Genomic DNA, 26,063 nt, shown 5'->3' with positions numbered 1-26,063 from the left:
CATATCGCGACTATCGAAAGCCTGCAGGACAACGTTGCTTACAACGGCCGTTGAAACTAGCATTGCTCCGAGGATTTGATCCACAATCCTTAGTGCTCGCGATAATATAAGTTGGAAGGGAAGGGCCGAGGATTGACAGTGAGGTGCGCAAACCACAACAGCTCTGAATGACTGCATTGGCGGTCTCGTATTGCTGACGCCACGAGCCTGTTGTACTCTCTCCCTACGTGCCTGTTGCTTTGCAGCCTTCGTGGCTGCAGGAAATTCCATTCTGCGTTTCATTGCCACGTATGTAGTCATTGAGGAAGCTAAGTGTAGCAATAGCGCCAACACGTCAGCTTCCTTGATAATAGTTGCTTATCTGTGTTGAAGTGCATGTCTTTGTTTTGTTCTTTTATCTTTTCAACCTGCCAAAACCGCGGGTTTAACTTACCCTGTTAGGGAGCTAAGTGCCCTGTTGTTTGAGCTACGCACTTGGAGACAGCAAAGACGGGTGCCACTTGGCGACCAGCGGGCATCATGGACAGAAGACTGCACCTCTGAAAAGACTTTGGATGCAACCATAGTTCACTGAGCGCCACAATTTGTTGACGTGGTTGGACTTTGCCTTAACAGCGCTCATGCTCTAACCTTACAACATGCTTCTGAACCAGCAGAACCTCAGGCACCGTTAATTTTCACACCATGAGCCAGCTTGGTTGTAGTCACTGAGATCACCCCTTTGCTGTGTTTGCGGCCCTCTCCCTGTGCACATAAACAGCAGGATTCATGATTGCACAGCTCACGAATCATGAGGCTTAGAGATCTCCCCCTCGACTGGCTGAGTCTGAACTGCTGCGCCGCTTTAGTGGACTTGGAATAAGCAGCTGCAATATGCTCCTTACCAACATCTAATCAAAATAACAAACATGCACGAATCTAGCAACTCCAACTCTGCTGCCTTCTCTTAGCGCTCATCTGATTTACGTCTTGTAGAATACATGATTAGAAATGCCTCGCCACGGTATCAAGAACTCCAATGCTGCTAGCATCGAAATCACAGATTTTCAATCCACTTACCTGCCAGGGAGCGTCGTCCTTGGCCATGTGGTAACAAAACTTTCATTTGCGGAAGTTTCAAAAGCTGACCAGACGTCGGTCAATTTAAAGCTCTTTGGCCGCGCCAAAACCAAGATTGTGGACAAGTCAGGGCAGGTTACCGTCATCTACCGCGGGAGGGCGGGATTCGCTGAGGAGCAAGAATGCATATTCCGTGGGCCCGTCACCGCCGGCGCACGAATACCATTCGCAATCACAGTTCCTCAAGCTGCACAGCCCGGGTTTGAGAAGCGTGGCGATAGCTGGGATAGGGATAGGAGCGACAACTGGGGCATTATGCCGGGTAGCCAAAGCTCCCAAGCAATACGCAGATATTACCTTTGCAACACACAAGACGATGTTACAAAGCAAACACTTCCGGGCGTGTTTTATTTCAGGGACAAATCTCAATGGAGTGGAAATATCTATGAGGCATTTATTGAATATGTCCTGGAAGCAACAATGACCTGTCCCGGGACAAAGGATGTAGTAGCCACATTCCCGCTGCTTATCAGGACACCATCGACACAAAAACCGTTAGCAGAAGCCGATCACGAATTCATTGTCCGTGACTCATTCAAAACTATTCGATCCGAACGACTAATTGCGCAGAATTCGGACAAAAAGTTGACATTGCGGGATAGATCCAAAATGTTTTTCAAGCTGTCCAAGGTACCACGTTACTCCTACAAGGTCAAAATCATCTTTCCTCAGGTTATCCAATTAGAGCATCCGGACCCGTTGAGCCTCAAGATATATGTCGTGCCGATCTTGGACCAGGTTCAAACTACAGTTTGCCCGGACGGTGACGTTCGGCGCCTGCCTGCGGTCGAGTTCGTGTCGTTGGAGTTGGATCTTGTTTCGCTCACCCGCCTTCGATGCGAAGGTTCTCTTCCTGGCCGCCCTCATGGCAAAGACAGAGAAGAGACGCTTTCTGTACCTTTTCGATACTCATTCGAGCCCTTCACTTTCAAAGTCCCAGTTATCATTCGCGGAAATCTTAATCCCCAAGAGTCTGCAGGAATTGGCTACAGGAATGACTATCGTGATGGCGACCTGGACGCTGTGCTTGGGTCGCCATACATAGACCCAGGTGCTCTTAGGCCACTTGAAGATGGTACCCCAGTACCGCAAGGCCCGATCCCGTACACAAGCTTTCATGCTGACGATGCGGGTGCATATTTCTTGGGTTCGCCGTTTGACTTGGGCTCACATCTGGACATACGACTTTCGCAATTCGCATCATCAACAATGGGCCACACGAGAGTCCCCTTTGGAAAACCGGTCTGGCCGTCCTTTACGACTTACAATATCGTTCGTGCTTATGAACTGTCATGGCGGGTCAAGCTCACTTGCGCAGGAGAATCGCATACGGTTGCCGGGAGAGGCAACGTTACAGTCCTCCCGCCGAGCGAAGAACAGGAAGTTAGAAAGAAGCGGGAGCTAGGTAAGGACGGGATGCAGAGAAACCACGATGACCTCATGGGCGCGCTAGAACTAGCATGGACGGGCTTTGAGACAGGGCTCGATGTATTGCAGGCAATAACTGGAACATAGATCGTCACTCGGAGAAAGATAGTTTCTCATACTAGACTATAACCGAGTGTCAGCTCAACGAGGCCCATAAGTCACCTGCCGTTTGGATGACATTTACCGCTCTCTGAATACTGTGTTGCTGACATGGTGAGCGTCAAGCTGCTTGCTATACAGATTAACTATAACGGTGGTCTTCCAATCTAAGTTGCGCTGACCGCAATGGATATATCTACTTGATGTGGTGTCATTGACAATATATTGTATTATGGTGGAACACATATCAACAAAATAGTCATATCGAAACTATGATCTGCTAAAATCATATTGTCATCCAAGCCTCACAACCAACTTCTTTGTAAGCAACATGCTTTTGTCCATCGTCCGTCAATGTGTTTGGGTCAAAGTCTTATGTTCCCTCTGCTAGTACCTTTCTGTTTCCAAAATTGTGCGAGCGACCTGAGAACAAGGACGAGGGCGCCAAGGTACTACATATAACCTTGCGCTGACGGGAGTCAGACAATCACCATTACAATTTAATATTGTAATGCTACGTAATTTGATGTCATGAAACTAGTCTACGACGTATCTCTGGATATTGCGAAATATCTCCCTTACCAATATTGCTTACATCTGTCCCTGGCTGACGAGACACTCCACGATCTCCTGTATCTCCCACTCCTGAAGCATAATGTCAACCTTGACCTGAGTAGAATTTTTCATGTTTCAAGTAGCGCCATAGATCATGCCATTGAACATCAAAATGTAGTTCTTTTCGCAAGAATCCAAGATTTTATCAACCCACAAACTGACGACTCCATGAACCCGAAGGCCAGTCACTTACGCTTTGAATGGTTCAAGTGCGTAAGAGAGAATAGCGCCAATTGCTTCCGGCTGTTGACCCAGAAAGTTCTAATTCCTAGTGAATTTTTCCACAGAAGTCTTATCGATGTTGCGATGCGCTACAACCGTTGGTAGCCTTCGCCTTAGAGCATGGGATACCGGATGAAGTGCTCAAGGATCTGCTCGGTTTCGGTGTTGACAGCCATTACTTCGACGGGTTGAACCACAGGCCGGCTTTGGAATATGCTGCACAGAGCCTCAACATCGAGGCAATGCGCAGGCTTCTACAGAGAGGTGCACATGTAGGAGGGTACTACTCCACGGAAATCCTAGACGGCGCCCACGGGGTCGAAGCCTGACAGAGACGTGTGACGCCACTACATTGGAGCATGGTCCGGTGGCCGATGCATAGACGCCCCAACCAGGCGAGATGTCCTTGGATGCTGCATCTGCCCTGACTTATAGTCAACCAAGACCGAGACAATGAGTCTGGTGAAAAAGAGTCCGACCTGTACCCCGGGGAGACAGTCACCAGTGGCTCAGACTGTCCAGCATGCGCTGATGACCTCAAGCAGTCGAGCGATGGAGGCCGCGGCGTATGGCTGGAGCAGATACAGCGTTATATTGTGCGCCTGCTCGACGGAATCAATGGCCTCCTCGAGCACAGTGCTGCAAGGTACATCAACCAGAGTGGCGAGCCCGCCATCAGTCGATCCATAGACTTGCAGACACCCAACTCTCGCGTCTTTTACGATGAAGGCCGCGATCCCTAGTATCGATTTATCACGGTCGCAAGATCCATTATCACGCATGGCCGTTGGTTCCCGCGCTGTGTCAATGGTCTACAGGAGTTACATTCACAGTAGGCAACACCAAGTGCCAGTGAACGGCCATTTGGGTCTAGTGATGGGCCAAACGAGATATTGGACTTCGCGACGCTTGGGGAGATCTGCGATGTACTTCTACACGCAGGAGCCGATATATCAGAGAGAGTAAAAGGGCTTTCAATGGGTATAAAAGGGGTGCCACGACTGCTGATACTACTAGAAGAGCGCTTTGAATCTGTTGAAAATTTTACAGAGCGCCTAAACCGAGTACAGTGCTAGAATAAAATCTATCAGCCTTTTCTCCTGAAGCGACTCCCATTGACGCCACTAAGATGATGATAATTATCCTAAATGAAATGCTTGAAGGGTGGTTTAGTTATCATCGCTTGCCTACCAGACTTTGGAATTGGAACATAATTCCTAGGCTAAATATGAAGGGAATGGGTGATGGAAACGCACGAAGAGCCGGTCCGGCGGCGACCAACCGATAGCCCTCGGTATCGGGCTTGTTTGTCTGCGGCGGCCACAAAACACGGCTTTTGATGACGGGTATTGCTCATTGAGAATACTTATTTCAAATTATTGCTTTGGCACGATGGTACCGAAGTTGAGATGATACCCCACATATACGGGGTAATGCTTCTTCCCCAGATTGTGGTCCGAACCTTCTCCGCATTTGAAATGACCTCGGGGGTAACCATAGTGGACCTCATTGGACACTGGTGACGATCATAGTCAAGTTACCCCAAACCCCAGACCATAACAAGTAAAGTGTTTGCCTGCCTGCCAGGAACCTTGGCCGAGTTCTCCACACTTAGAGTGTTCTGCTAAACATTCATCCATCCCTATGGTGCAACGATTTGTAGATGCTACATAATGCTGCAATCGTGGGGTAGTTGTCGATCGGTATATAATCCGGGTGATCGCAGCCATGGGGTACAAAGAGATTTTGCCAAGATTGTGGTGATTCAATGACCTGATTTTGACCATCACCCGCAAGATGTATAATCAAGTCCTCAAATCATGGCTGGTTGCGGGGCTTCTCGGTGCCACCTCGAGCGCATCGCCTTGTTCTTCGGCCGCACCGTTGACCGTCAAGACAACCAGTGGTGAGCTCACGGGCTTTATCAACTCGACGACTCCAGCTGTGCGTCAGTTCTTGGGTGTGCCGTATGCGGAACCTCCCACTGAATGCCTTCGCTTTCAGCCGCCTCAGCGCAAGGCTGACGCGGGACCTATCAACGCGAGAACATACGCGCCGTCCTGCATGCAGCAAAAGAGTACCGCAGCCTCGGTTTACACCACTTACATGCCGGAGTTCCTAATCAATGGGGGTCAATCTGAGGATTGCCTTTACCTGAACGTCTATGCGCCATCTCGACCGATCAGCAAGAAGTTGCCGGTCTTCATCTATATTCCTGGCGGTGGTTTCACATCAGGAGGTGCGGATTCCTTATACAAAATTCCCGACCAGTGGATCCAAAGGACACAATCGCACATTGTTGTAACCATGAACTATCGAGTCAACGTGTTCGGATTCCCTGCCGCCGAAGGCGCACACCAGAATGTCGGTCTTTTGGACCAGCGTACAGTGGTCGAATGGGCTCGCGACAACATTGCTGCTTTTGGTGGCGATGCTGAGCAAATGGTGCTCTGGGGTCAATCTGCAGGAGCTGCATCCGTTGGAATGTATGGGTATTCATATCCTGATGATCTCATTGTCAAAGGCCTCATCTCCGACTCGGGGTCCCCCTCGACCCTGGCTAAAACCTTCGGCAACTACACTTCTTTCAGCACGCTGGCTGGCTTGGTCGGTTGCGGCGACCTCGATGCCACGGACGAGCTTGAATGTGTGCAGAATGTCGACGCGGAGTTTTTGGTCAATGTCTATTCAAACCATACAAGTATTATATCATTCTCGCCAATGGCGGACAACATCACCTGTTTCTCTAATACAACAGACCGCCTCGCGAACGGCTTGGTGGCCAAAGTAGTAAGTTGGGTCAGCCTCCGAAACGATCAGTGAGTGCTGATAAAGACGTTAGCCGTGGATATTCGGAAGCAATGCCAATGAGGGCGCTGGGTTCGGAACATTCAATGCCAGTGGACTCTCGCCTTCGCAGGTGGCCATTGGATTGTCACAGATCACTTGTCCTGTAGTGAAAGAGGTTCGGTAAGTGCAGACCGCTTTCCTGTGGCTTTTCCGCGGGTCAACAGCTGACAAACGGGCAGGAATCGTGAGCAGTTTGGATACACAACTTACCGATATCTATACTCGGGCAACTTTTCCAACATCTCACCCTTACCATGGATTGGCGCGACGCACAGTGGTGAGTTTTCGTGCTCCTTGACTTCGTTACGTGCCCGACTAAAACAAAATCAGCTGAGCTGCCACTACTCTTTGGAACCCATTACGAATATAGAGGTAATTCGACAGAGTTCGAGTGGGAGACCAGCTACGGCATGGAAGGTAGGATCCACCCTTTAACCCACTGGCATTTGACTTCGAATGATTAACACATGTCTTAGCCTTGTGGCTATCATTTTTGTTGGACCCCAGCCAAGATCCAACAGACGGCAACGGTGTTACTTGGCCGAAATATAGCTCGAATGTTGACACGTTAGCTGAGTTCGGTGCCGATGACCAATGGATACAATTCGTCGATGGATCTGTAGTAGACGATTTATGTGCATAATCCTACAGATAGAGCATCAAGATTAAGAATAATCCATGATAGATCGATCACCCTCTGAAATGTGTCGCGAGTCTGCGTCGTCGTCTAACTTGGCACGTCTGGTGTACCAACTTGAACCATTGGTAGAACAGAGGTAGCAATGACAGAGGCTATCACGGCTGTGTCTGTGTTTCATTGACGTGCAGGATTGCTTGCACGAGCAACTCGTGAGCAACTTTACCAAGACGCCAGCACACCTCCTCATCAGGTAAAAATTTCCCATGCACTGCGCAGTCCTCTTTGCGAAGCCTCGAAGCGGATTCCCGGTTCCGAAAATAAGAGAATGCATGTTGTTTGTAGCAACGTCTTTTTTGCATTGCGCTGACTATTTGTCAGTCCCCTGGGCTGGGCAAATGGACAAGGGGGACGAACGGTATTGCATCCGACCGCGCGCGCTACTGTTCCTTCGCTCCACCAGACCTCCATTCAAGAACGGTTGCCAAATGAGGCTATGCCAGCCCAACGCGGCTCTGTTGCAGCACAAACCCTGGGATATGGCTGTCTGTTTGGTAATATAGATGCGGGAACAATGATCAATAGTAATTGCTCGCCAAAGTAGAACTGTGCGGCAGAACATATGCAGTCTTCATTCGTCTAGCAAAGGCACCAGCAGCTCGGTGCCGACATTGTTACCTCATCGCACATCTGCAGGATTGCCATGCAGGACCTCGTGCGCAACAGGCATCAGATGCATGGTGCTGACATGGGGATATTCATCCTGCAGAATATAGACACGTCGCTTATTTGGAAGGTGGCTTTGATCTGAAACACTTCGGCAAGTGCAATTGTCAACGAGAAAAACGCACCTCATTTCTCGACTTCGAAGAGGTAACAGAGAGCAGACTTTCAGATCGACAGGCCTGAAGCCATCCAGACCTCGATGGACCTTTCGCTGAAGAAGCCGCGATTCGATTCGTCGCTTAACGCACCTTTGAAATGCGACTTTCGGCCGCTGGGGTGCTTTTATTCTATAAATATGCCTAGGGGTGCAAGTTGGTGGAGATCGACTACACAGCAGCCCAACTGAGATCAAGCTTGATCGTTAGTAATAGCCCTAGTGAGCTTTATTTTAGTGATCTCATCGTGAAATACATACCCCTACCGCCTACTCTCGCAGCAGGTTCTGGTAGCGTTTGGTAGGCTGGAAGGATCTTACGTGAGTTGCAGCAGAAACTAAGCCAGGGTTTTAATTAGTCGAGTGCCTTACCGAGCCTTACCGATGCAGCTAAGCTGGGATAGGCCCACACTATAGCGACTGGGGGTTTCGAAGATGCTGCAAATTACCCAGCTTGCAAGAGGGCCTGCTGAAAAGGTGCTGAAAGTGGTGCCAGGACCAGGTGGACAAAAAGATGCGACAATCCTCTGTGCAAACTCGAGAGTTTTTCTCTCCAGTTCTGCCTTTTCTTGTATACTAATCTGCAGATCAACTGGTGCAATCGATAATTAGACCCAATAGATCGTGTCCTTTGATCTTGATTCCTGTAGCCCAAAATGGATCACCAACAACAACAACAATACCACCAACAAGGTGGCCAAGCTTATTACCCGCCTCAGGAGAAGCCCGCCGATTATGTGGATCATCAATACGGGCAGCAGTTTCCGCAACAATACCACGACAACGGCGCCGCAGCGGCACAGTCAAATCATGTGCCGCATGACGGTGCTTATACCGGAGGTTACACTGCTCCGGCTCAGACTTCGGGAAGCGGTCCAAAGCGCGGGCTCCTCATCACCCTGATCGCGGCCCTAGCTATCCTCGCCGCCACTGTTATCGGTCTTGCTGCCGGTCTTGGTGTCAGCCAGAATCATCTCCACTCCGCACAATCAGACCTCGATGCCGCTCAGGCTTCTCTGTAAGTCTCATAGCTACATACCCAATTCTTCATTTTGATAAAATCCTGACCATAGCCACAGCTCCTCTGCTGCATCCGCTCCGACAGTGACAGTCACGTCAACAAAGTCGGGATCACCAACGAAGACTTCTTCTTCGGCAACCGCCAGCGCGACAGCCGACAAGTTTTCTACTTGCCCCGGCGCGAACAACACCATCTACACTTCCGGCACGGACAGCAAGCAGTTCAAAGTGCTCTGCGGCGTCGACTCCAGCGGCGAGGGCCAGTCCGACGACCTGAACAGCACCAAGGCAGCAACCATGACTGTCTGCATGGACGCATGTGCCAAGACGGACGGATGCCAGGGTGCTGGCTGGGGCTACATTGACGGCAGCGGCAACATGTGCTACATGAAGACGAACTTGACCGGTTATCACAATGCAACAGCAAGCTGGGAATTCGCTACCTTGGCCACTTTGAACACAACTTCAACAGACTCCTGAATAAACAGGCTCGGGCGGCGTTTGGGTGGGACTGATGTCATTGTTGGACAATAAAAAGGTTTAGCTATAGCGGGATAATTTTGATACCATTTCCTTTCGCCTTCGGTTTGCGGTCAAGTTCAATGTGATATTAATCAACAGCCGGTAGAGCAGTCACGTCCGATCCGCCACAGCTTAGCATTTGATACGACTAAATATGATACGAAAAGATCAGATTGACGTGAGGATGAACGTTTTCCTTCTTTTTTTCTCTCTTTTTTTATCTCTTCTAAAGGAAAAGGGAAAGAAATGATTTTTGGAGAAAAAGATCCTAGGTCCATACTATTCTACATTGTCTTTTCTTTGATTTCCGATGTCATCGCTGACTGCTCTCTATATCGTGTAGTTTGGTTCGATTACAAATTCTTCGCGTTCCAGGTCGCGACATGATCCGGCACGTCGTCAGCCAAAACTTCGTCAACGCCAGTGTCCTCTTGCAAATCAGGCCACAACCACTTTACAAACAGCCTCGCATCCTCCCAGTCTTTCCGGGCCAATTGCTGCTTTGCCGCGTCTCGTTCCCTCCTGGCTTTGTCCCGCTCAAGCGAGACATACCGCAGTCTCTTTTGGAGAAACTCTAGCCGGCTGGACAGTTCCTTGCTGCCTGTATGTACGGCCTCGAGCCGCTCCATCAACTCCTGTTTTGACGGCGATGAATTTCCTTTCGACACACTGCGATTTGGACGCCCGAACCAATGAGGATACCGCGGCGAGTCGCGGGGACTACTCTCTTCCAGGAATTGTTTTTGGTACCAGTTCCCGGGGCAGCCTGCTGAGTTTGAGCGTGGCCGTTGGGCGTGATAGATGCCATTGCTCTTTTTGGGGCTGGGTGTGGTAGGTGGAGTCTCTGGCAGAGGACGAGTTGGAAGCGGCTCTCTCCTCGGACGCAACCGCGACTCGGAGCCGCGACGAGAGCCCTTGAGATAACTGCACTTCGGGCAAACGCACAGCATGCTAACGGAGTCGGGGCCATGCATCTTAGTTTCTTTCTTGAGAATGTTTCATTTTTTTCATGGTGGCCTTGAGGTTTTTATTTCTGTATTTTCGAGTCAGGGCTGACGGCTCCAGAAAATAGCGGACCCAGGAACTTTTCGGCGTATCGCGATACCTCGTCAAGTTGTAAATGGTATATCCTTGATTGTTCGGCTACTGCCAAGACACGTCGGGCACGCTCTTTGTTTGTCGCCTCTCAAACACGGTAGTAACTGTTGCCACAGGTGATGGTCTTGGTCCGTTGCATGAATATTGAGTGGAAAAGACAACAATGACCGTGCATCGAAGAAACTATAGAGCATTTCCACGCTATCAGTGGACTGGATTATAGTTTCAACGTTGTTTATGCCGTTGGAACTTGGGTAAGGTTATACAGTTGCGATCAGACCGTTTGGCAGCCTGGTTGTAGTAAGGTGCTAGGATACCCTAAGCTCCGAACTCGATCACGATTGCAATTGGCCGTGATTGCCGATTAAGGCATCGGGCCATCACATAATAAGTTCCGAGCTGTGCAATTCTGAAAGAGTGAAGCTTATAGAATTTGAAAAGCGCCTTAGCTGTGTTGATAATCTCGATCGACAATGATGCGCCGATGGGTTGATGGGAAACCGTAGTGCTATGTTCTCCACAGCACAGTACTTGCGCTGCAGAAAAGCTTGAACGTTGTAGCTGCCTGTAGCACTTTAACCAAAGCGTAAGAGTGCTGTCGCGTGCATGCTATTAATTGACTATGACTACTGGGCAGTATAAATGTGGTTTTGTTTACCAGGGCAGTAGCCAAAATCACTGACTACTGGAGTTGATTCTGAATCACGCCTGTCTGGAAATCAATTGCACTCACTGAATTCTTTGGAGTTCTGGCCATAAGCTGAGGCGCAACATATTACCTGCTTTACGCCCACATTCGGTAGGGAACCGAACCGCAAACTCGGACAATATCTAGCATAAATCACTGCAGACCGACACGCAGACAATATCTCCATGTTGTTCTACTTTTATCGTCCTCCCAGTTTCTGTTCCACTCTATTGCGACGACGGCTTGTAATCATCGACCGTATCACATCCCCTCAATCCTTGGCCAAGATGAGTGTTCCAACTCAGCAGCTTCCCTCCGAGCCCGCCTGCCGCAGATTAGTACAATTCTACGAACTGCAGGGCGCCGATAACCGCGGTCGACGCCTTCAGCAGATCATTGAATGGAGCGACAACCGTCTGGAGTCTTGTCACGACTACATCCAGACGCTGTTTCCTCTGCCCGAAGAGTCCATGTTTGCCGATGCACCCGTCATCGACGAGGAGACTTATCTGTACTGGCGGCAGCACGCTTCACTGCGTCAAAACCTACGGCGCGCTTTTGAGCGCATTCTCACCTTCTATGGCTTCGAGATCTCATGGGACGAAGCCGATGGCGGCGGTGCTGATCGAAAACCGCACATCTCGGAAAAGAGAGGGGCCCGATCGAATCTGGCGCGTTGGGTTAGGCCCATGGACCACAACCACCTGCGCATCACGCGCATTCTCAGGAGCCTGCGCGTCCTGGGGATGGAGGCGGAGGCCAGAGAATTTCACCAGGCCCCTCTCGAGCGTTTGCCAGAAATATGGCATAGTTGGTGGCACCAGTCAGAAGTTTTGGAGACGGGCTATGGAATTCCCCTTGCATGTTGCGCCAGATGGAACAGAAGTGGACTGGCTGGAGAAGTATGAAGCCGCAGTCGACGCATCGGAAGATGAGCAGGATACTAGCGACGAAGCCAGTGCACAGGAGCAGAATACGGCAGACAGGGAAGGAAATACCCGTTAGATTTGATGTCAAAAGCTCTGTTGATGTTACTATTTTCTAGACAGAACAGCATGGCATGTGATATGTCACCATCAGCTCTTTCACTGACTGAAATGTGCCAGACAGAATATGTGTGCATATTCATTCAGGTGATGTATTCTTCATAAGAATGGTCCAATAGCTCGTTTTCCGACTTTGGCATGACAAAAGTTGGAACTTTTAAGTCACTAATGATACTCATTGTTGTATATTGGTCTTACCTTCTTCTATGAAAAGTTACCATTCGCTTCCATTCTATGTTGTCTGAATCAATGCACCTTTTCTTAGTTCGATGTTCGGCTAACGTCTGCTACCTCTCGGACGCCTTGAAAGCAGCAAACAGAATCCTTCACCGACACTGACTGACGACCTTGGTATCAAATGCATGCTTTATACAACAGCCATGGTCTTCCTCATGATTTCAAGCCACAATTCCATTAATCGCCTTCAATCAGGCGCAGTGTCGACGATTGGTTGCCTCGAGGTATCTCCATAAGCAAGAACAATTCACTGCGCAGTTTGGTGGCCCAGCATAAAACATCGATATTGCCTTACCGTAGACCTCTACTTATAAGCTCACCTGGTCCCTCATCTTTGAACAACAGTCTAAACGATAAATCCAGTAAACCCTCATTTAATCGTCGTCGTCAATATGTCTCCCGCACCATCGTTCAACTACTATGAGGAGCTGGAGGTCTCACCGACCGCGACTCAGCAAGATGTTGTCTTCTCTTACCGCAAGCTGGCCAAGGTCCACCACCCTGACAGAAACCACGGAGATGCCTCGACTGCAACTGCTAAATTTCAAAGAGTAAGTGCCCCCGTCTATCTATTCTCATCAATGAGTCCGATTCTGATATCCATCTCAGCTAGGAGAGGCATACGAGACACTCTCCAAGCCAGACAAGCGCGCACAATATGATCAAGTCATCACGGCTAGCACTTTTTATTCTGCATCAAATTCAGATTCAGGTGCGGCGGCGGAGGGCTTCCATAGCTCACATGGCAGGTTCCCTTTCAGCAGTGGCTTTCCATTTGGTGGATTTGACGGAGGTCATTTCGGCTACTCCCCATTCGATAGCCCTCTGTTCCAAGAAGACGGGGAGGGAAAAGACGACGATGGTGGTTATCACTATGAAATCTTCTGCGTGTCTATCGGGCCCGGAAGGTATGTGAAGATGAAACGCCGCGTGGGCCAGGATGCTCGACGTGAGGTCAAGAAGATGAGCCCAGAAGAAGAAGTCGCTACCAAGGCTCGAAGACATACAGAGGCAAGGGAGGATGAGGTAAAGGAGGCCAGACGGAAGAAGGCCCGCGAGAGACAGCAGCGAGTAGCCGAGAAGGTGGCACGACAGCAAGCTAATGCGACTATCAAGGCCCAGCAGCAGAAGCGCGAGGAGCAGCAGTTCGAAGCCGATCGCAAGGCCCAGGAGGCACGATGGAAGCAGGAAAACACCACCACCGCTCAGCAGATGCAGGCCACATGTCTACATGCCAACCTCTGGACCAAGGTCAAGCAAGCCGAAAAGCTGAAGTGCGTGTCCTGCAACACGAAGCGGGGGGTGTTCGCATTCAAGTGCCCTCTTTGCGGTCTTCTCGTTTGTCAGCATTGCCAGAATCAATTTATGGAGAAGAAGAAGAAGAAGAAGAAGAAAACGGAAAGACTCTGATGTGCTGGCATAGGTTGATAGAGCACCTGAGAATATCGCAGGCACTGAATGAGGCAACCTAGAGAGCAGGCAGTTAGTTGAGGCCACTTATACTGGGATTCGGTATCGCGCGCTACTGGGGAGGACGAACACACGAGGCATGCCGCTCTTATGCCAGGAGGAACAGTTTGTCGATGCTTCTGATGATAATAATAGACATGGTAATGAATGAAGGTTACGTCAAGAAGACGTGCGGCGCCAGTTGCAGTGGTATTCACATAATATGGCGGCCAATTTTAATGTTTAATAAGTAAATGCATGCACCTGAACTACCTACTTGGTAGCGAAGGGTAAAACAAATGGCCCAACCCAGAGCGTGACTTCTGGGTTAACTTCACGACCGTTTCCGACGGGCTACTCCCTCGTCCTCACACTTGACAAGGGAAGCTAAACTATGCCTGCAGTCATAGACGGCGACTAGTGCTTACAAAACACTAGAGCTTCAACATACTACCAATAAGTATAGTAGGGAGACTTTGTAAGAATTACAAGAACCAATATTTTAGACTATATACAACAACAACCACTGATTTCCTACCGCTCAGGTCCCGTACGGCTTTCGGACCCTATTGTGACCCCGAAAGCGTTCGTGGGAGTGGGGTCTAGCGCACGGTATGCTAGATAGCGCGCCATGTTTCAAGCATGACGCACTAGATCTGCCTCCTCGCGGATTTTAAGATGACCTTATCTCCCAGAAGACCACGGAGTACGATGCCACTAAAGTATGAATGCGGTATATATCAGACATCGGGCTCGGGAGAACATAGAGAGAGCAGATAATATACAGAAGGGACGAAACGAAGCACCCGAGGTTAACAAACAACCACCAGCGTTGATCAGCGTTACAGCTTGAAGATTGTAGCAAGTCTATTTTAATCTGGCCAGTTGGACTCATCATGACTACCAGATTCGCGCTCAAATGCGCCAAGGAGTCCGCGGGTACCATACCGCTGCCCAACATCTGCATCGGGACCTGGGCATGGGGCGACAACGCGACTTGGAAGAACGCGTCGGCGGATGCGCGCCAGCTGCTGAACGGCGCCTGGGAGACGATGCAGAAGCAGGGTCTCAACTTCCTCGACACGGCTGAGATCTACGGCAACGGAGAGTCGGAGCGCATCATCAAGCAGCTTCGGGATGGCAGTCCGGATGAGTTCAAGCAGAAGCTTGTCACTGCCAGCAAGTACATACCTATCCCTCTCCCGCCAACGAAACTGTTCATGCCATATGGCGTGGTCAACAGCTGCCGTAAGAGCCTGGAGAGGATGGGCCTCGAGTCGATGGATCTGTACCAGATACATGGCCCTATTCACTTCCTGAACTCCATCGACTCTGTCGCTGGCGGACTCGCCAAGTGTGTTGAATTGGGACTCACACGCGCCGTCGGAGTCAGCAATTACAGCAAAGACGAAATGATCCGGATGGATGACGCTCTGAAGACAAGGGGTCTGCGACTTGCGAGCAACCAGGTTGAGTTCTCTTTGCTGAGAACACTGCCAGAAACCGGCGGTCTACTCGAGGAGTGCAAGAAGAGAGGCATTCTGCTCATGGCCTACAGCCCCCTGTAAGTGTTTTCTTACGAAGATTCATATCAAATTCGTAGTGAATTCTCACTAATAATAATTTAGGGCTATGGGGCGCCTGACCGGTAAGTACAGCGCCGAGAATCCTCTCCCATCAGGGCGCAAATTCAGCAACTATCCAATTGAGCAAATTAGCCCGTTGTTGGATATCCTGCGTAAAGTGGCTGCAGCACATGATGTGAAGCCAAGCGCTGTGGCTCTAAAGTGGGTAATCCAGAAGGGTGCGATTCCTCTTGGAGGCGTTAAGAACGCCACTCAGGCGGAAGAGAATGCCCGCGCTGCCAGCGAAGACTGGCTACTGTCTGACGACGAGGTTACTGAGCTCGAGAAGCATTCGGTTGTCGGAACAACTAACTGGATGTGGCAGCACGGGTGATGATTGAGCTGGCAGAGAGGACTATTTATCGTTGAGGACGTGAATGGATTTCCTAGATGCCACTGGTTGCCAAGGTCCTAGTTGTATAATAATTTGGAGATACCCCAATCAATTAGACGAAATGTACTGACACTGACTAGACTTTGATACTCTGTATCAAAACGCCTGAATTCTCAAACCTTGGCAGCAATGTGGATTGAAATGTTTATAAAGTGGACCTTGCTTTCTGTCATGTCCCTCATTTGATTGGCCGAGAGAGTTTTCTTGCCTTCAATTCATTGATGTTCGGCCATCGTCATTTAAGTGTTACCTGGCGGCGGGTGCAGTTGTTTACGTTATTTAAGATATCGAACCTTCAATCATATTTTACTGATATTATTCACGGCAGATTAGGTCTATCTTGTCCAGGTGGTAGTTGAAAACGGTAAACCACCCACTTAGCGTCGAACCGAAGATGACGATGACGGTGAAGATGAACCACGACCCTGAGGAAGCAAGCGTTCCTATACACAGTGATATGGAGAACCAACAAGCGATCAATACTCTTGGCGATGAAACTGAGAAGGTGTCCGCTTTCAAGGCGCTGGGGCTACTAGACAGGTTCCTTGCTATATGGATTTTCTTGGCAATGCTTATAGGAATCTTGCTTGGAAATTTTGTGCCAGAGACTGGTCCTGCGCTCGAGAAGGGAAAATTCGTGGGGGTGTCGGTGCCTATAGGTAAATGCTCCATCTTCGTTTCAGAACAAGGTGTTAACATATAGTAGCGGTCGGTCTGCTAGCGATGATGTATCCAATTCTCTGCAAAGTTCGATACGAGTCGCTGCATGAGATCATGGCACACAAGGACGTCTGGAGACAAATCCTATTCAGCGTGGTCGTTAACTGGATAGTAGCGCCGTTCCTCATGGTAAGACTGCCGAGCCACCTGTCACAGCACATCTAACACAAAACAATAGCTTGGGCTATCATGGGCCTTTTTGCCAGACGAAAGTGGATTGCGTGCGGGTCTTATTCTTGTCGGCTTGGGTAGATGCATTGCAATGGTACATTTCCTCATCTTTTCGCAAGGCTTAGCCATAGAGGAACTGACATGTTGATAGGTTTTGATTTGGACTGGCCTCGCTGGTGGCGACGGAGAATACTGTGCTATCCTTGTGGCAATCAACTCAATCCTCCAGATGGTCCTTTTTGCTCCGTTGGCCATTTTCTTCATTCGTGTAATTAGCCACGATGAAAGTGCTACCAATGTGTCCTACTCAGTGGTAGCCACGAGCGTCGCGGTATTCTTGGGCATCCCCCTCGGTGCGGCAATCATCACGCGGTTTTCGCTCCGCAGACTTTTCGGTGCAGACTGGTACCAACGAGTCTTCCTTCGTTTTGCCGCTCCTTGGTCACTGATTGGATTGCTGTATACCATATTGGTTCTCTTTGCTTCCCAAGGACGACAAGTTGTTCACCAGATCGTCTCGGTCATCCGTGTAGCTGCTCCATTGATCGTGTACTTTTTGGTCATCTTCTTCCTGACGCTGTGGATCACACGTCGTCTGGGTTTCAGTTATGGCTTGGCCACAACACAGAGTTTCACCGCAGCAAGTAACAACTTTGAGCTTTCTATAGCAGTTGCAGTGGCCACATACGGACCAGATAGTGATCAAGCATTGGCGTCCACAGTCGGCCCGCTAATCGAAGTGCCTGTGCTGCTTGGATTGGTGTATATAGTTAAGTTGGTTGGCAAACGGTACAATTGGGAATAAGAGCTTGTTTGGCGCCCGTAGAACGGCTCTACAGCGATAAAGTACCTTTTTAAGGCATAAGCAGCAGTCCATCGGATTGAAGGGGAATTGATGTCGTTGCATAATCTCTGGCTCTGCCTATGGCATTTCGTTCATGATTTGAAAAAGGTCAGTGTTCTTGACCGAGCAGGAGTTGCTGTCTGTGCATCCAAGTGTTTGCCGTGCTTCTGTAACGTCTCCGTGACCGCGAAGGTTCATGATGATAGATGCGGCGGCTTCGCAAGAGGTGACTTGGCTTGAAGAACAAGCACTGACTGACGCGGGTGCACTTCCTGACGATTGCTCAGGAAATGGTCGACAGGTTCGTGTTTCCACGTAGCCTACGCCTGGGCCGGCGGGCCCGCAACTTGCCACCTTACTGCATGCTGTGTCTTTGACATTCTGGTGATAACTAGGCACATTGACCACGGAAATATTTACCGACGGAGCCATGCTGTCTGAGTCAGGTTGGGTTATGGCTGGGGAAGGGCCTGTCGGGGTTGTAGATGTATACCGAACCTGGCTCTGCGATGGATTTCCGACAGCTTCAGGTGCCGCAAGGAAGGCATCAATTTCGTCGTGTTGGACCCCATGCAGAGCTAGCAGAACAAGAAGCCTCTCATTCTTCCATGCCACGGCACGAGCGGCGCGCTGCATTTCTTGCGTTGCGTTCACACCACGCTTCTCATAGTCGCTAACACGTTGTTCTAGATTTGCGACATATTCTCTGTGCCGCGCACGAGAGCGCTGCTGCGCCTCACGGCTCTCTTCCTTAGAGGCTGGGACCCGCACCTACGTGGTTTTTATTAGCGTCTAGGAAGCTGCGATTGGCATAATGTGTACACACCTTTCTGGGCATTATTGATGTGATTGAGCTACAGATCTCCAGGTTGTCGATGGGTCTGGAATAATTGAGGAGCAAATGTTAAGCTGATTTTGGTGCCATTTTATTTGATGGCCCCGACAAGCGCTAACTTTCGAGGCAAGCCAGTGCAAATACCGTGTTGTTAAAGGTATTTCCACAAACTGGCACACTGTATGTATATTTGAACGAACAACGAGACCGCGATTGTAAATCTTCTGCAGCATTTAACCTACAAACCTCGCCATTTAATGCCAGGTTTTCCTTGTGTCCACTGTTTGGTATCCGGCCAAGATATTTTAGTTGTGGTGTGCCTGCCGAAGTAACATCTGCACAGAATCTTGATTAACCTTGGTGCTTGTGAAGAGTTTCTGCTGACCGTAGTCTAACCTTAGCAGCTTTTAGTGCAGAAGTTACCGGTTCGTGTTGCTGTCACTGTAACACAAATGTGAGCATATGTATGGGCCTGTTGATGAAGTTCCAATCGAACAATCACGATGCATTGAGCCGTCCCAATTGCGAATCATGCACCGATGCTCCAAATTAAGAAGGGAACGGACCCGAATAAGGTTTACACAGTTGTAATGACTGACCAGTCGTCTAAAGTTAGATTAGATATGTTCCGTTGTGACTAGCTTTCTTTCCCACCAAGATATCATGTTAAGCTATCCAAATTCATACCCACCACGGTTCATCGGAACTCAATAACGCCCTTTTCCGTATCTATATAATTATGTATATCCAAATGAGGGTCTATGCTATGTGCATCTTGTTTATCATTACGAATAACCACTAACAGTTGTGTGTATTTATGTACCCGATAACCCAATTACTCAGTTACCAGGAGAAAGTCATGAGCGCGGGGTTCAGCGCCAGCGGAAGCAAAAAGTGAGAGCCCGCGACAGTAGCCATAGGCAAGATGGCGACAAAATCCGTGATGCGCCAATCGTAAGGCACGAAAGGCGCAGTAGCGAGGATGATCATGCCGATAAGGAAGAGTAGTGAGAAGAGCATGGAGAATTTGAACTAAATAGGCAATGATGTCAGTAATTGTATGTGTGTTGGCAATCAATAGGTGATAGAAATATGACTTGATTGGGTATAGAGGACTTTGTGGCGTCGCGCCGTTGGTCTTCATCCAAGCTGAAACCAGCGCGCTGAAGATTCGGGCTAAATCAAGACAAATTCGCAGGAGAGGGGGGAAGAGAAAAGGGGAAAATCTTACACTCTTCAGCACCTTGGGAACTTCGATGAAGAAGTTGGAAAACTCGGCCTCCTTCGATGTTGCACCCCAGGTCATGTCAATCTCGAACATATGCGCCAACAATGCTTGCGAAACGTGCAGACTGAGACCACCCAGGAAGATTGCCAGCATCAGTGTCCACTTGAAGTTCTCCCAGAGAGAACCCATCAGACTGCGCTCACCGACACGGTAACGCATGACGGCGAGAGCAATGTTTCCGAGACCGTTGAAGACGATGATGATGGAAAACCACACCTGCCACGAGTCGACATAGTATTTGTCCAAGTATCCGTTGTACCAACCCATGACGAAGTAGTTGACGGAAGTCAGGATCCAAGAGGCACCAATGGCATAGTAGGTACCAATGTACGAGATTACGGTGATCTTGGATGTGAAGCGGATGTTGGAGAAGAGGAAGCGACGGAACAGCGGGGTGAAAGGACCTCGCCACAGCCAGGTCCGGATCGGGTGGAAAAGCAACTCGTTGCAACCGTATGCGTACTTCTCCCATCGAGCTAACTCGTCGTACACGGTCAAAGACACACCCTCCTTGAAACCCTCGCCGGCCCAGGCAGCAAGACGGATGATGTAACCAGCACATTGAAGACGAAGGGACATGTCGAAGTCCTCGGACACATGGCTTTCCGACCAAAACTTTTCATATCCATCTTCGTCCTCGTAGCTGACCTGCTGAATAGCACTCCACCGGAGGATAGCGTTGTGGCCAACGAAAGGAGCAACATCACCGTTGGAAACAGTGTACCGGATAGCGCTGTAGATGAGGTTTGTGAAGAATGTGATACCGTTCTCGAAGTATGTATGCACGACTTGCATGACACCGGATGAGAATTGCATGATGCCAACGTCGGGGGACTGCTCCATTTCGGATACAGCATCCAGGAAACAATCAGATGGCACACGAGTATCGGAGTCGACTGTATAGAATTAGCACCACGCATAGAATGGTTGGAGCGTTATGAAGCTTACTGATCAAGATGTAGTCGCCGACACGAACGTTACCATCAGCCCAAGCTCTGCCATCCTCCTCGAGGACTTTCTTCAAGGACTCTTCATAAGCATGGGCTTCATCAACCTGCGACCACTCGGGACCACGGTTATACTGTGCTAGCTTCTCTTCAACACTGCAGGAGATCTTAAGGGCAAAATTCATGTTGGAGGCTTTCTTGAACTTGCCGCGGCGCAGGAAACCATTTTCGCCATGCTTGGGCCGCGCAACCCAACCGATGCTGTGGTCGGCATAGAAGTCGATGCGGGCCTTTCGCTCTTCTTCCGAGATGAGTTGCAAACCATCATCATTGATGAAGATATTGGCTGAACCACCCTGGAGCTCATACGTGCTGATGGCCTGTTTGATAGATTTCACCGTGGGAGCAATGACGGCACCGAGACCCTCCTTATAGACAGGACACTGTACAGTGAGATGTGGCAGGGGTCCGGATTGGATGCGTGGTGGCGGGCGTGCAGAGTAGAACTTGGAGTTCATCGTAAGCTGACGAATAGGGCCAAATATCTGTGCTAGGCATCCAACGATGACTTGTGCGAAGAAAAGCGTGAAGAATATCTGGACAGGAAAGAGACAGCAAAGTGCGAGGCGGATGTAATTTCCGTCGACTGACACTTCTACAGCGAGTTGACGCCACGCGGCACCAATCGAGATGACGACAATTACCATGGTAATCGATACCAAATAGGTATTCTGCATGTGGACTGGGCGGCTTTCGAGTTTGATCGCACCGCTCTCCTCGTCGATCTCAAACTCGCTCACAGCGAGTTGGCCAGGCTTCTTTTCGTCGTCGTCGCCCTCATTGCCGGCTTCCCATACCAGCTCCATTAGTTCCGCCTCGATGGCCTTGGCTCGCTGTACCAGGTGAAGCGCATCGTCATCCCAAATGACAAGCAAAGCTTCGGAGGCAACAAAAGCAGCGAACTGGTATTTTCGTGCCCGAGGTAGATCATCAATGGTTGGCAAGATCTGAACCCGTAGACCATTCATCAAAGGCACATCTACCGCGTCTGGTGACCACGACAAAAATGTCTTAATGACTCTGGAGTTAACCGTCATGGCAGCGGGGACATTGAGCGCAGACATAGCCAGCGCTAGTGGGGAATCAGCCAGTTGCGGTGGGCAAGCCAGGTACTGTCCTCGCACTTTGCGCAGAAGGACTCCCTCGACCTCACCGCTTCCGTCGCTGACCCAAAGATGAGAGCATTGCTGCTGGTAGAGGTAGTTCACCATGACTTCATGCTTGATGTCATCCAGGAATACGGAGCTGCCATTGGAGTTTACCGACCGCCCTGATATGGAGTTTCTCGACGAACCGAAGTGTGGTGTAGGTGCTTGGAGTTGAAAATCGTCTATAGCGTTCTGATGTGCGTTGTTCCTCTTCTCCGTTGGGGGGATCGCCGTTGCAGGCGTTGGTCTTTGTTTCTCCTCAGGCTTCTTAGCCTTGAAGTAACTTGAGATACCCATGCTTCTGAAGTACTACGGACCTTGTCCGGCGACCACAGGCGGAAGTTCCTATTGTACCAATATAGCGATTGTATGATGATATCAAGGCAACTGCACCTTGTTGAGCAATGAACCGCTGATATTTTCTATTAGCTTGACTTCTTTGGCGGAACCGTCTTGTAGGACATAAGGGTTACTATTTTGCACATGATGCTTCAAGATGCGTGCTTTGAGACATGCCTCAATGGTTGTAGGGAAGCAACGTGAGATGACCGCCGTGGAAGACTGTTACTTACATGGTGAACGAATGGATGGGCCAAGATGAACCCTGTAGGAATGATGGAATATCCCTTGAAGCTTAAGAGATGTAGAACGCAGTTGCTACCAAGAGTACGGATATGTAGGAGCGGGAAGCGGAGACGAAGACAACAATCCCTGAATGAGGACAAGTGAGTGTGTATGGATGCAAACTAGGCACGGTAGAGAAAGGCAAGGAATGTCAAGCTAAAGAGAGATAAGGTAAGGGGAGCAGGGGAGACTTTTACAACCTGGTTGGGCCCGGCCGGGATGATAACATGCAGGTGCTTGGACTAGTATTCCGCAGCTCTGGCACGAAAGCCCTGATACTGGGCTGGACTCCGCCTAGACACAAACGTTTCGGGCTGGCCTTCTGCTAAGATTGAAAGCCACCGACAGTTTTGGGAAAACATTCGGGGATGACGATATGAACTGTCACAAAGTTGCAGTAGCTGGATGTATCCTTGGCACTTCTAATGGGTGCTAAACAGCCACTTTCGACAGGAGGAAGCTTCAAGGTAACCGAATGCCACATCAGATGGTAGCTCACTTGACGTCCAAGAGCGATATTGTTGGCGGCTTAGATTCGCCATCATCAATAAAGAATTACAACTATACAACAGCCGAGACCGCTAGTCATTCCAGCAACGAGGAGAGTTCAACGCGCTTGCAGGGTTGCCTCATGGGTAAAGGAGACTGTCAGCATGTTTTGGACTAACAACCAAAGGAACTACAGACAAAACTTAGTCATGTGGACTACCGATGTCTCAGGAAGCTCACGGTGAACTCCAGACAACGGTAGTCGTAAAGGCCGTGCTCATGAGGACCGAGAAGAGTTCGACCATCTGTTAGCCAGCCATCTGCGGGAACTTTTCAAAAAGAGGCCCAGAATTTTTGTTATCTAACAAGCTGGCTAAGGTGCGGCTCGTGTTGATATGGACCGCATGTGTCAAATTCTCCGAAATGAGCTCTGCTAGCAGCTATAGGCCGGTAGGTTGTGGATCAGACACAGCTGTTTTGGCCCGGAGGCATCTAACTTAGGAAGCCATGGTCGTAGTAAGACTATCTTGGAGGCCTGATAGCTTCGCTTGACGATATCTTCACGACGTTTGGGAAGATGATTGGAAATCCGAGTAGCCGAGAAGAGGAGATATTGCCATTGGCAGCCACTGGCGGCAATAGAGGCATATGCATCAGTTCTCAACAAATCCGGGCAGTTCGATAGTTGAAAGTGCATCATAGGATACCCTACTGCCGATCATCAGTACCAGTACTGCTGTAGTTGTTGGTCCCATATTTCCTAGGGGCAAAATCCACTTCGATCCATGAGGAGAGAACAAAGCCATGTCTGATTCGTTGAAAGACAGCGAAGTAACCGATACTTTGCAGTTATTCTTACGGGCAGTGTTTGTACGGATTGGCACTGCTGCCTTTCAGGTGCATCTACAGTGGAAGGACTCTCGTATTCATGCAGCTGTACCTGTGAGTGGGAGGTCGAGTTAGCCTGCACACTAACCCGTTTGGTGGCGATCTGGTTCACTACCGAATTGTTTTGACAAGTGGATTGGGTACCCGGGTCATAGCGAGCGCTTGTTCAGGTACTTGCAAATGGATGTACTTAAAGCAGCGTGTGTTCGCGAAGACAAGCTTGTGGCTTGCAACGGTGCGTTTCGCGGTACGTACCGTATCGCAACGTTCAAGGCTCTTCCGCCCTTATCTGTGTGCTGGCGACACCACGAAACTGGATATCGTATTGACCTACATGCTCCAAGGATTGTGCATAAGCGCCTCAGGTATGCCCAGATTCCTGATGAGCTGGCGATTTTCTATAGAAAACAAGGTTCGTCTGATGGCTGGAACTCGAGAAAAAATCCTGCTTCACAAGGAATCGGATTGATCTAACGTAGAGATGTGCATGTTACGGATGACATTAGGATGACAGCTCAACGGCAATGCTGACGAAAGTTCTCGTTGTGCATTTCAACTGATCAAGCTGAGCGATGCAGGCGTCAATGCCGAGACTGAACGATCCCAGCTCACAGGCATCGGAAGCCATCAAGGCGACGCCGTACGATTCATCAAAATGACCATTGCAACATGAAATAGTGCTGATTGAGATGACTCGATCTTAAACCATCTGACAGATATTGAGCCTCCCGAAGTTTAAAGGCATACATAGCAGGCATGACTATAATAATATTGGTCCTAACATTGGTAGTGCAGTGGCTTTCGAAGCCTCTATCATGTGTTTAAAGTGATGAGTAAACATTTTCGTGTGTGCATACAGTGACGGCCCTTGCCGATACCAAATGATGTGTTAGTGTGGTTAGCGAACTTTCTGGAACATCTTCTAGTTGTTGACTGATCTGTACCAGAACGACTCATGCGAGTAAGCAAAGTGTTGAGGTGTCTTACCTTGCGGTCGAAGTCAAATGCTGCAAGCGCCTAATGTTGTGTGTCAGCGTCCAGACACTACATAGCTATGTAGCCATGTCTCGGCAGCATCAGGCGAGACGGGTACCAACAGAACAATTCTCCGATCATGACAAGCGGGACCATATCCTTTCAGAAATCCGATGAAGCTTTTCGTACTACAGCCCGCTTTCAAGTTCTCAGCGTGCCAAGAACAAATGCTTCTTATCGCATTTGTTTGAGGTCTTCATGGAGTTATTTAAGACTTGTGACATTTCGTCATGAGTTACGGAGTAGAGACACCACAACCAGGCCAGTAGTAGCTAATGCTTAGAGGGCTCGGGCGCTTCCTCTAGCGTGGATCCGGATCGAATTACCGCACGCCGTTCAGCTTTAACTCAGGGGCGCAAATCAATATTTGAGATCCGAAAATCCGATTTCTGAGAGGTTCTGTGATTGTTCGGTTTGTCACTTGTTCGAGATACTGAATGATCACGAACATGCAACGCTTGTATTGGCCTGGAAGCAATAAACTTCGGACATCAAAATCCTATCAACCACGCTGTCATGTGGAAGCGCAATGGTTTCCTCATTTGCAGCAATCCGAATGCGCCGACATGTCGACAGGATTCTTAAAGGATAGACGGGGCTGTAGACTTATTCAATTATCAGATCATTGGCCAATTACTCATCAAATAATGTAACGGTAGGTGCATGCCAATGTTGTTCTGTCGCAACAAGTGCTTCTTTGGCGCTCCGATCCCAAATCGGTGATGCATGGATAGCGTTTGGGCCTCGGCTCCACCAGGAACGACGGTGATATTGTGCCGTAGTTGGACGCGATCTTGTTTATGGAAACGCTAATGTAAGTCGGTTGAAGAAAAAAAAAATCATATCGTTTAGGCGTCGACTAATGTGGCGACCAGTCCCTGTAGTATTCCCTGCGACTCTTTCCCTGTTCGGCTATAAGGGTTTGGCGTCGGGTCTTGACTCGGTGCCGCTGGCCGATAACTGTGGAATATTGTGCTCGGCTGCATGCAATAGTGGAAGTAATCGCAGCGACTTGCAGTTGTTGCGAAGAGAAGGCTGGGAGAGCTGAGTTTGTGCTTGCATATGAGCCACTTTCCGCAGGGATA

The 26,063-nt window shown here is 49.4% G+C and overlaps 11 protein-coding genes across 11 annotated transcripts; 8 read left to right on the top strand and 3 right to left on the bottom strand.

Annotated features, from left to right (window-relative positions):
* The first annotated feature begins 560 nt into the window (after positions 1–560).
* BKA67DRAFT_583041 (uncharacterized protein) lies at positions 561–2,884 on the top strand. The gene has a single exon (XM_046104043.1). It carries the CDS (start codon positions 991–993, stop codon positions 2,632–2,634), a length of 1,644 nt encoding a protein of 547 aa, XP_045952556.1. The 5' UTR covers positions 561–990; the 3' UTR covers positions 2,635–2,884.
* Positions 2,885–3,177: 293 nt separating this feature from the next.
* On the top strand, positions 3,178–4,226 carry BKA67DRAFT_541032 (uncharacterized protein; the record flags this gene model as incomplete). Its single annotated transcript, XM_046100861.1, has 3 exons — positions 3,178–3,474; positions 3,549–3,747; positions 3,919–4,226. 3 exons carry the CDS (start codon positions 3,178–3,180, stop codon positions 4,224–4,226), a joined length of 804 nt encoding a protein of 267 aa, XP_045952555.1.
* Positions 4,227–5,280: 1,054 nt separating this feature from the next.
* Positions 5,281–6,976, top strand: BKA67DRAFT_663909 (Alpha/Beta hydrolase protein; the record flags this gene model as incomplete). The annotated part of the gene is made up of 5 exons (XM_046108273.1): positions 5,281–6,273; positions 6,326–6,453; positions 6,513–6,610; positions 6,664–6,750; positions 6,810–6,976. 5 exons carry the CDS (start codon positions 5,281–5,283, stop codon positions 6,974–6,976), a joined length of 1,473 nt encoding a protein of 490 aa, XP_045952554.1.
* A 1,342-nt stretch (positions 6,977–8,318) lies between these two features.
* Positions 8,319–9,541, top strand: BKA67DRAFT_695958 (uncharacterized protein). Its single transcript, XM_046109329.1, has 2 exons — positions 8,319–8,868; positions 8,930–9,541. Exons 1-2 carry the CDS (start codon positions 8,507–8,509, stop codon positions 9,348–9,350), a joined length of 783 nt encoding a protein of 260 aa, XP_045952553.1. The 5' UTR covers positions 8,319–8,506; the 3' UTR covers positions 9,351–9,541.
* A 204-nt stretch (positions 9,542–9,745) lies between these two features.
* BKA67DRAFT_541029 (uncharacterized protein) lies at positions 9,746–10,366 on the bottom strand (the record flags this gene model as incomplete). The annotated part of the gene is made up of 1 exon (XM_046100860.1): positions 9,746–10,366. The coding sequence occupies one exon, from the start codon at positions 10,364–10,366 to the stop codon at positions 9,746–9,748; it is 621 nt and encodes a 206-aa protein (XP_045952552.1).
* A 750-nt stretch (positions 10,367–11,116) lies between these two features.
* Positions 11,117–12,386, top strand: BKA67DRAFT_583030 (opioid growth factor receptor conserved region-domain-containing protein). The gene has a single exon (XM_046104042.1). The coding sequence runs from the start codon at positions 11,364–11,366 to the stop codon at positions 12,084–12,086; it is 723 nt and encodes a 240-aa protein (XP_045952551.1). The 5' UTR covers positions 11,117–11,363; the 3' UTR covers positions 12,087–12,386.
* Positions 12,387–12,551: 165 nt separating this feature from the next.
* Positions 12,552–13,226, top strand: BKA67DRAFT_583028 (uncharacterized protein). The gene has a single exon (XM_046104041.1). The coding sequence runs from the start codon at positions 12,854–12,856 to the stop codon at positions 13,121–13,123; it is 270 nt and encodes an 89-aa protein (XP_045952550.1). The 5' UTR covers positions 12,552–12,853; the 3' UTR covers positions 13,124–13,226.
* Positions 13,227–14,806: 1,580 nt separating this feature from the next.
* BKA67DRAFT_525783 (NADP-dependent oxidoreductase domain-containing protein) lies at positions 14,807–15,869 on the top strand (the record flags this gene model as incomplete). The annotated part of the gene is made up of 2 exons (XM_046098691.1): positions 14,807–15,474; positions 15,539–15,869. 2 exons carry the CDS (start codon positions 14,807–14,809, stop codon positions 15,867–15,869), a joined length of 999 nt encoding a protein of 332 aa, XP_045952549.1.
* A 517-nt stretch (positions 15,870–16,386) lies between these two features.
* Positions 16,387–17,625, top strand: BKA67DRAFT_526162 (arsenical-resistance protein; the record flags this gene model as incomplete). The annotated part of the gene is made up of 4 exons (XM_046098731.1): positions 16,387–16,588; positions 16,636–16,778; positions 16,828–16,914; positions 16,972–17,625. 4 exons carry the CDS (start codon positions 16,387–16,389, stop codon positions 17,623–17,625), a joined length of 1,086 nt encoding a protein of 361 aa, XP_045952548.1.
* Positions 17,626–17,742: 117 nt separating this feature from the next.
* BKA67DRAFT_541024 (uncharacterized protein) lies at positions 17,743–18,502 on the bottom strand (the record flags this gene model as incomplete). The annotated part of the gene is made up of 2 exons (XM_046100859.1): positions 17,743–18,435; positions 18,491–18,502. 2 exons carry the CDS (start codon positions 18,500–18,502, stop codon positions 17,743–17,745), a joined length of 705 nt encoding a protein of 234 aa, XP_045952547.1.
* An 840-nt stretch (positions 18,503–19,342) lies between these two features.
* Positions 19,343–22,239, bottom strand: BKA67DRAFT_526073 (glycosyl transferase family group 2-domain-containing protein; the record flags this gene model as incomplete). Its single annotated transcript, XM_046098726.1, has 3 exons — positions 19,343–19,531; positions 19,731–20,683; positions 20,736–22,239. The coding sequence occupies 3 exons, from the start codon at positions 22,237–22,239 to the stop codon at positions 19,343–19,345; spliced, it is 2,646 nt and encodes an 881-aa protein (XP_045952546.1).
* Positions 22,240–26,063: the final 3,824 nt, after the last annotated feature.

This window comes from Truncatella angustata (genome assembly GCF_020726525.1).
Source record: "Truncatella angustata strain MPI-SDFR-AT-0073 chromosome Unknown BKA67scaffold_10, whole genome shotgun sequence".
Classification (NCBI taxonomy): Eukaryota; Fungi; Ascomycota; class Sordariomycetes; order Amphisphaeriales; family Sporocadaceae; genus Truncatella; species Truncatella angustata.
The sequence above is the reverse complement of the archived record's forward strand: the minus strand, read 5'-3'. Positions and strand labels throughout refer to the sequence as shown.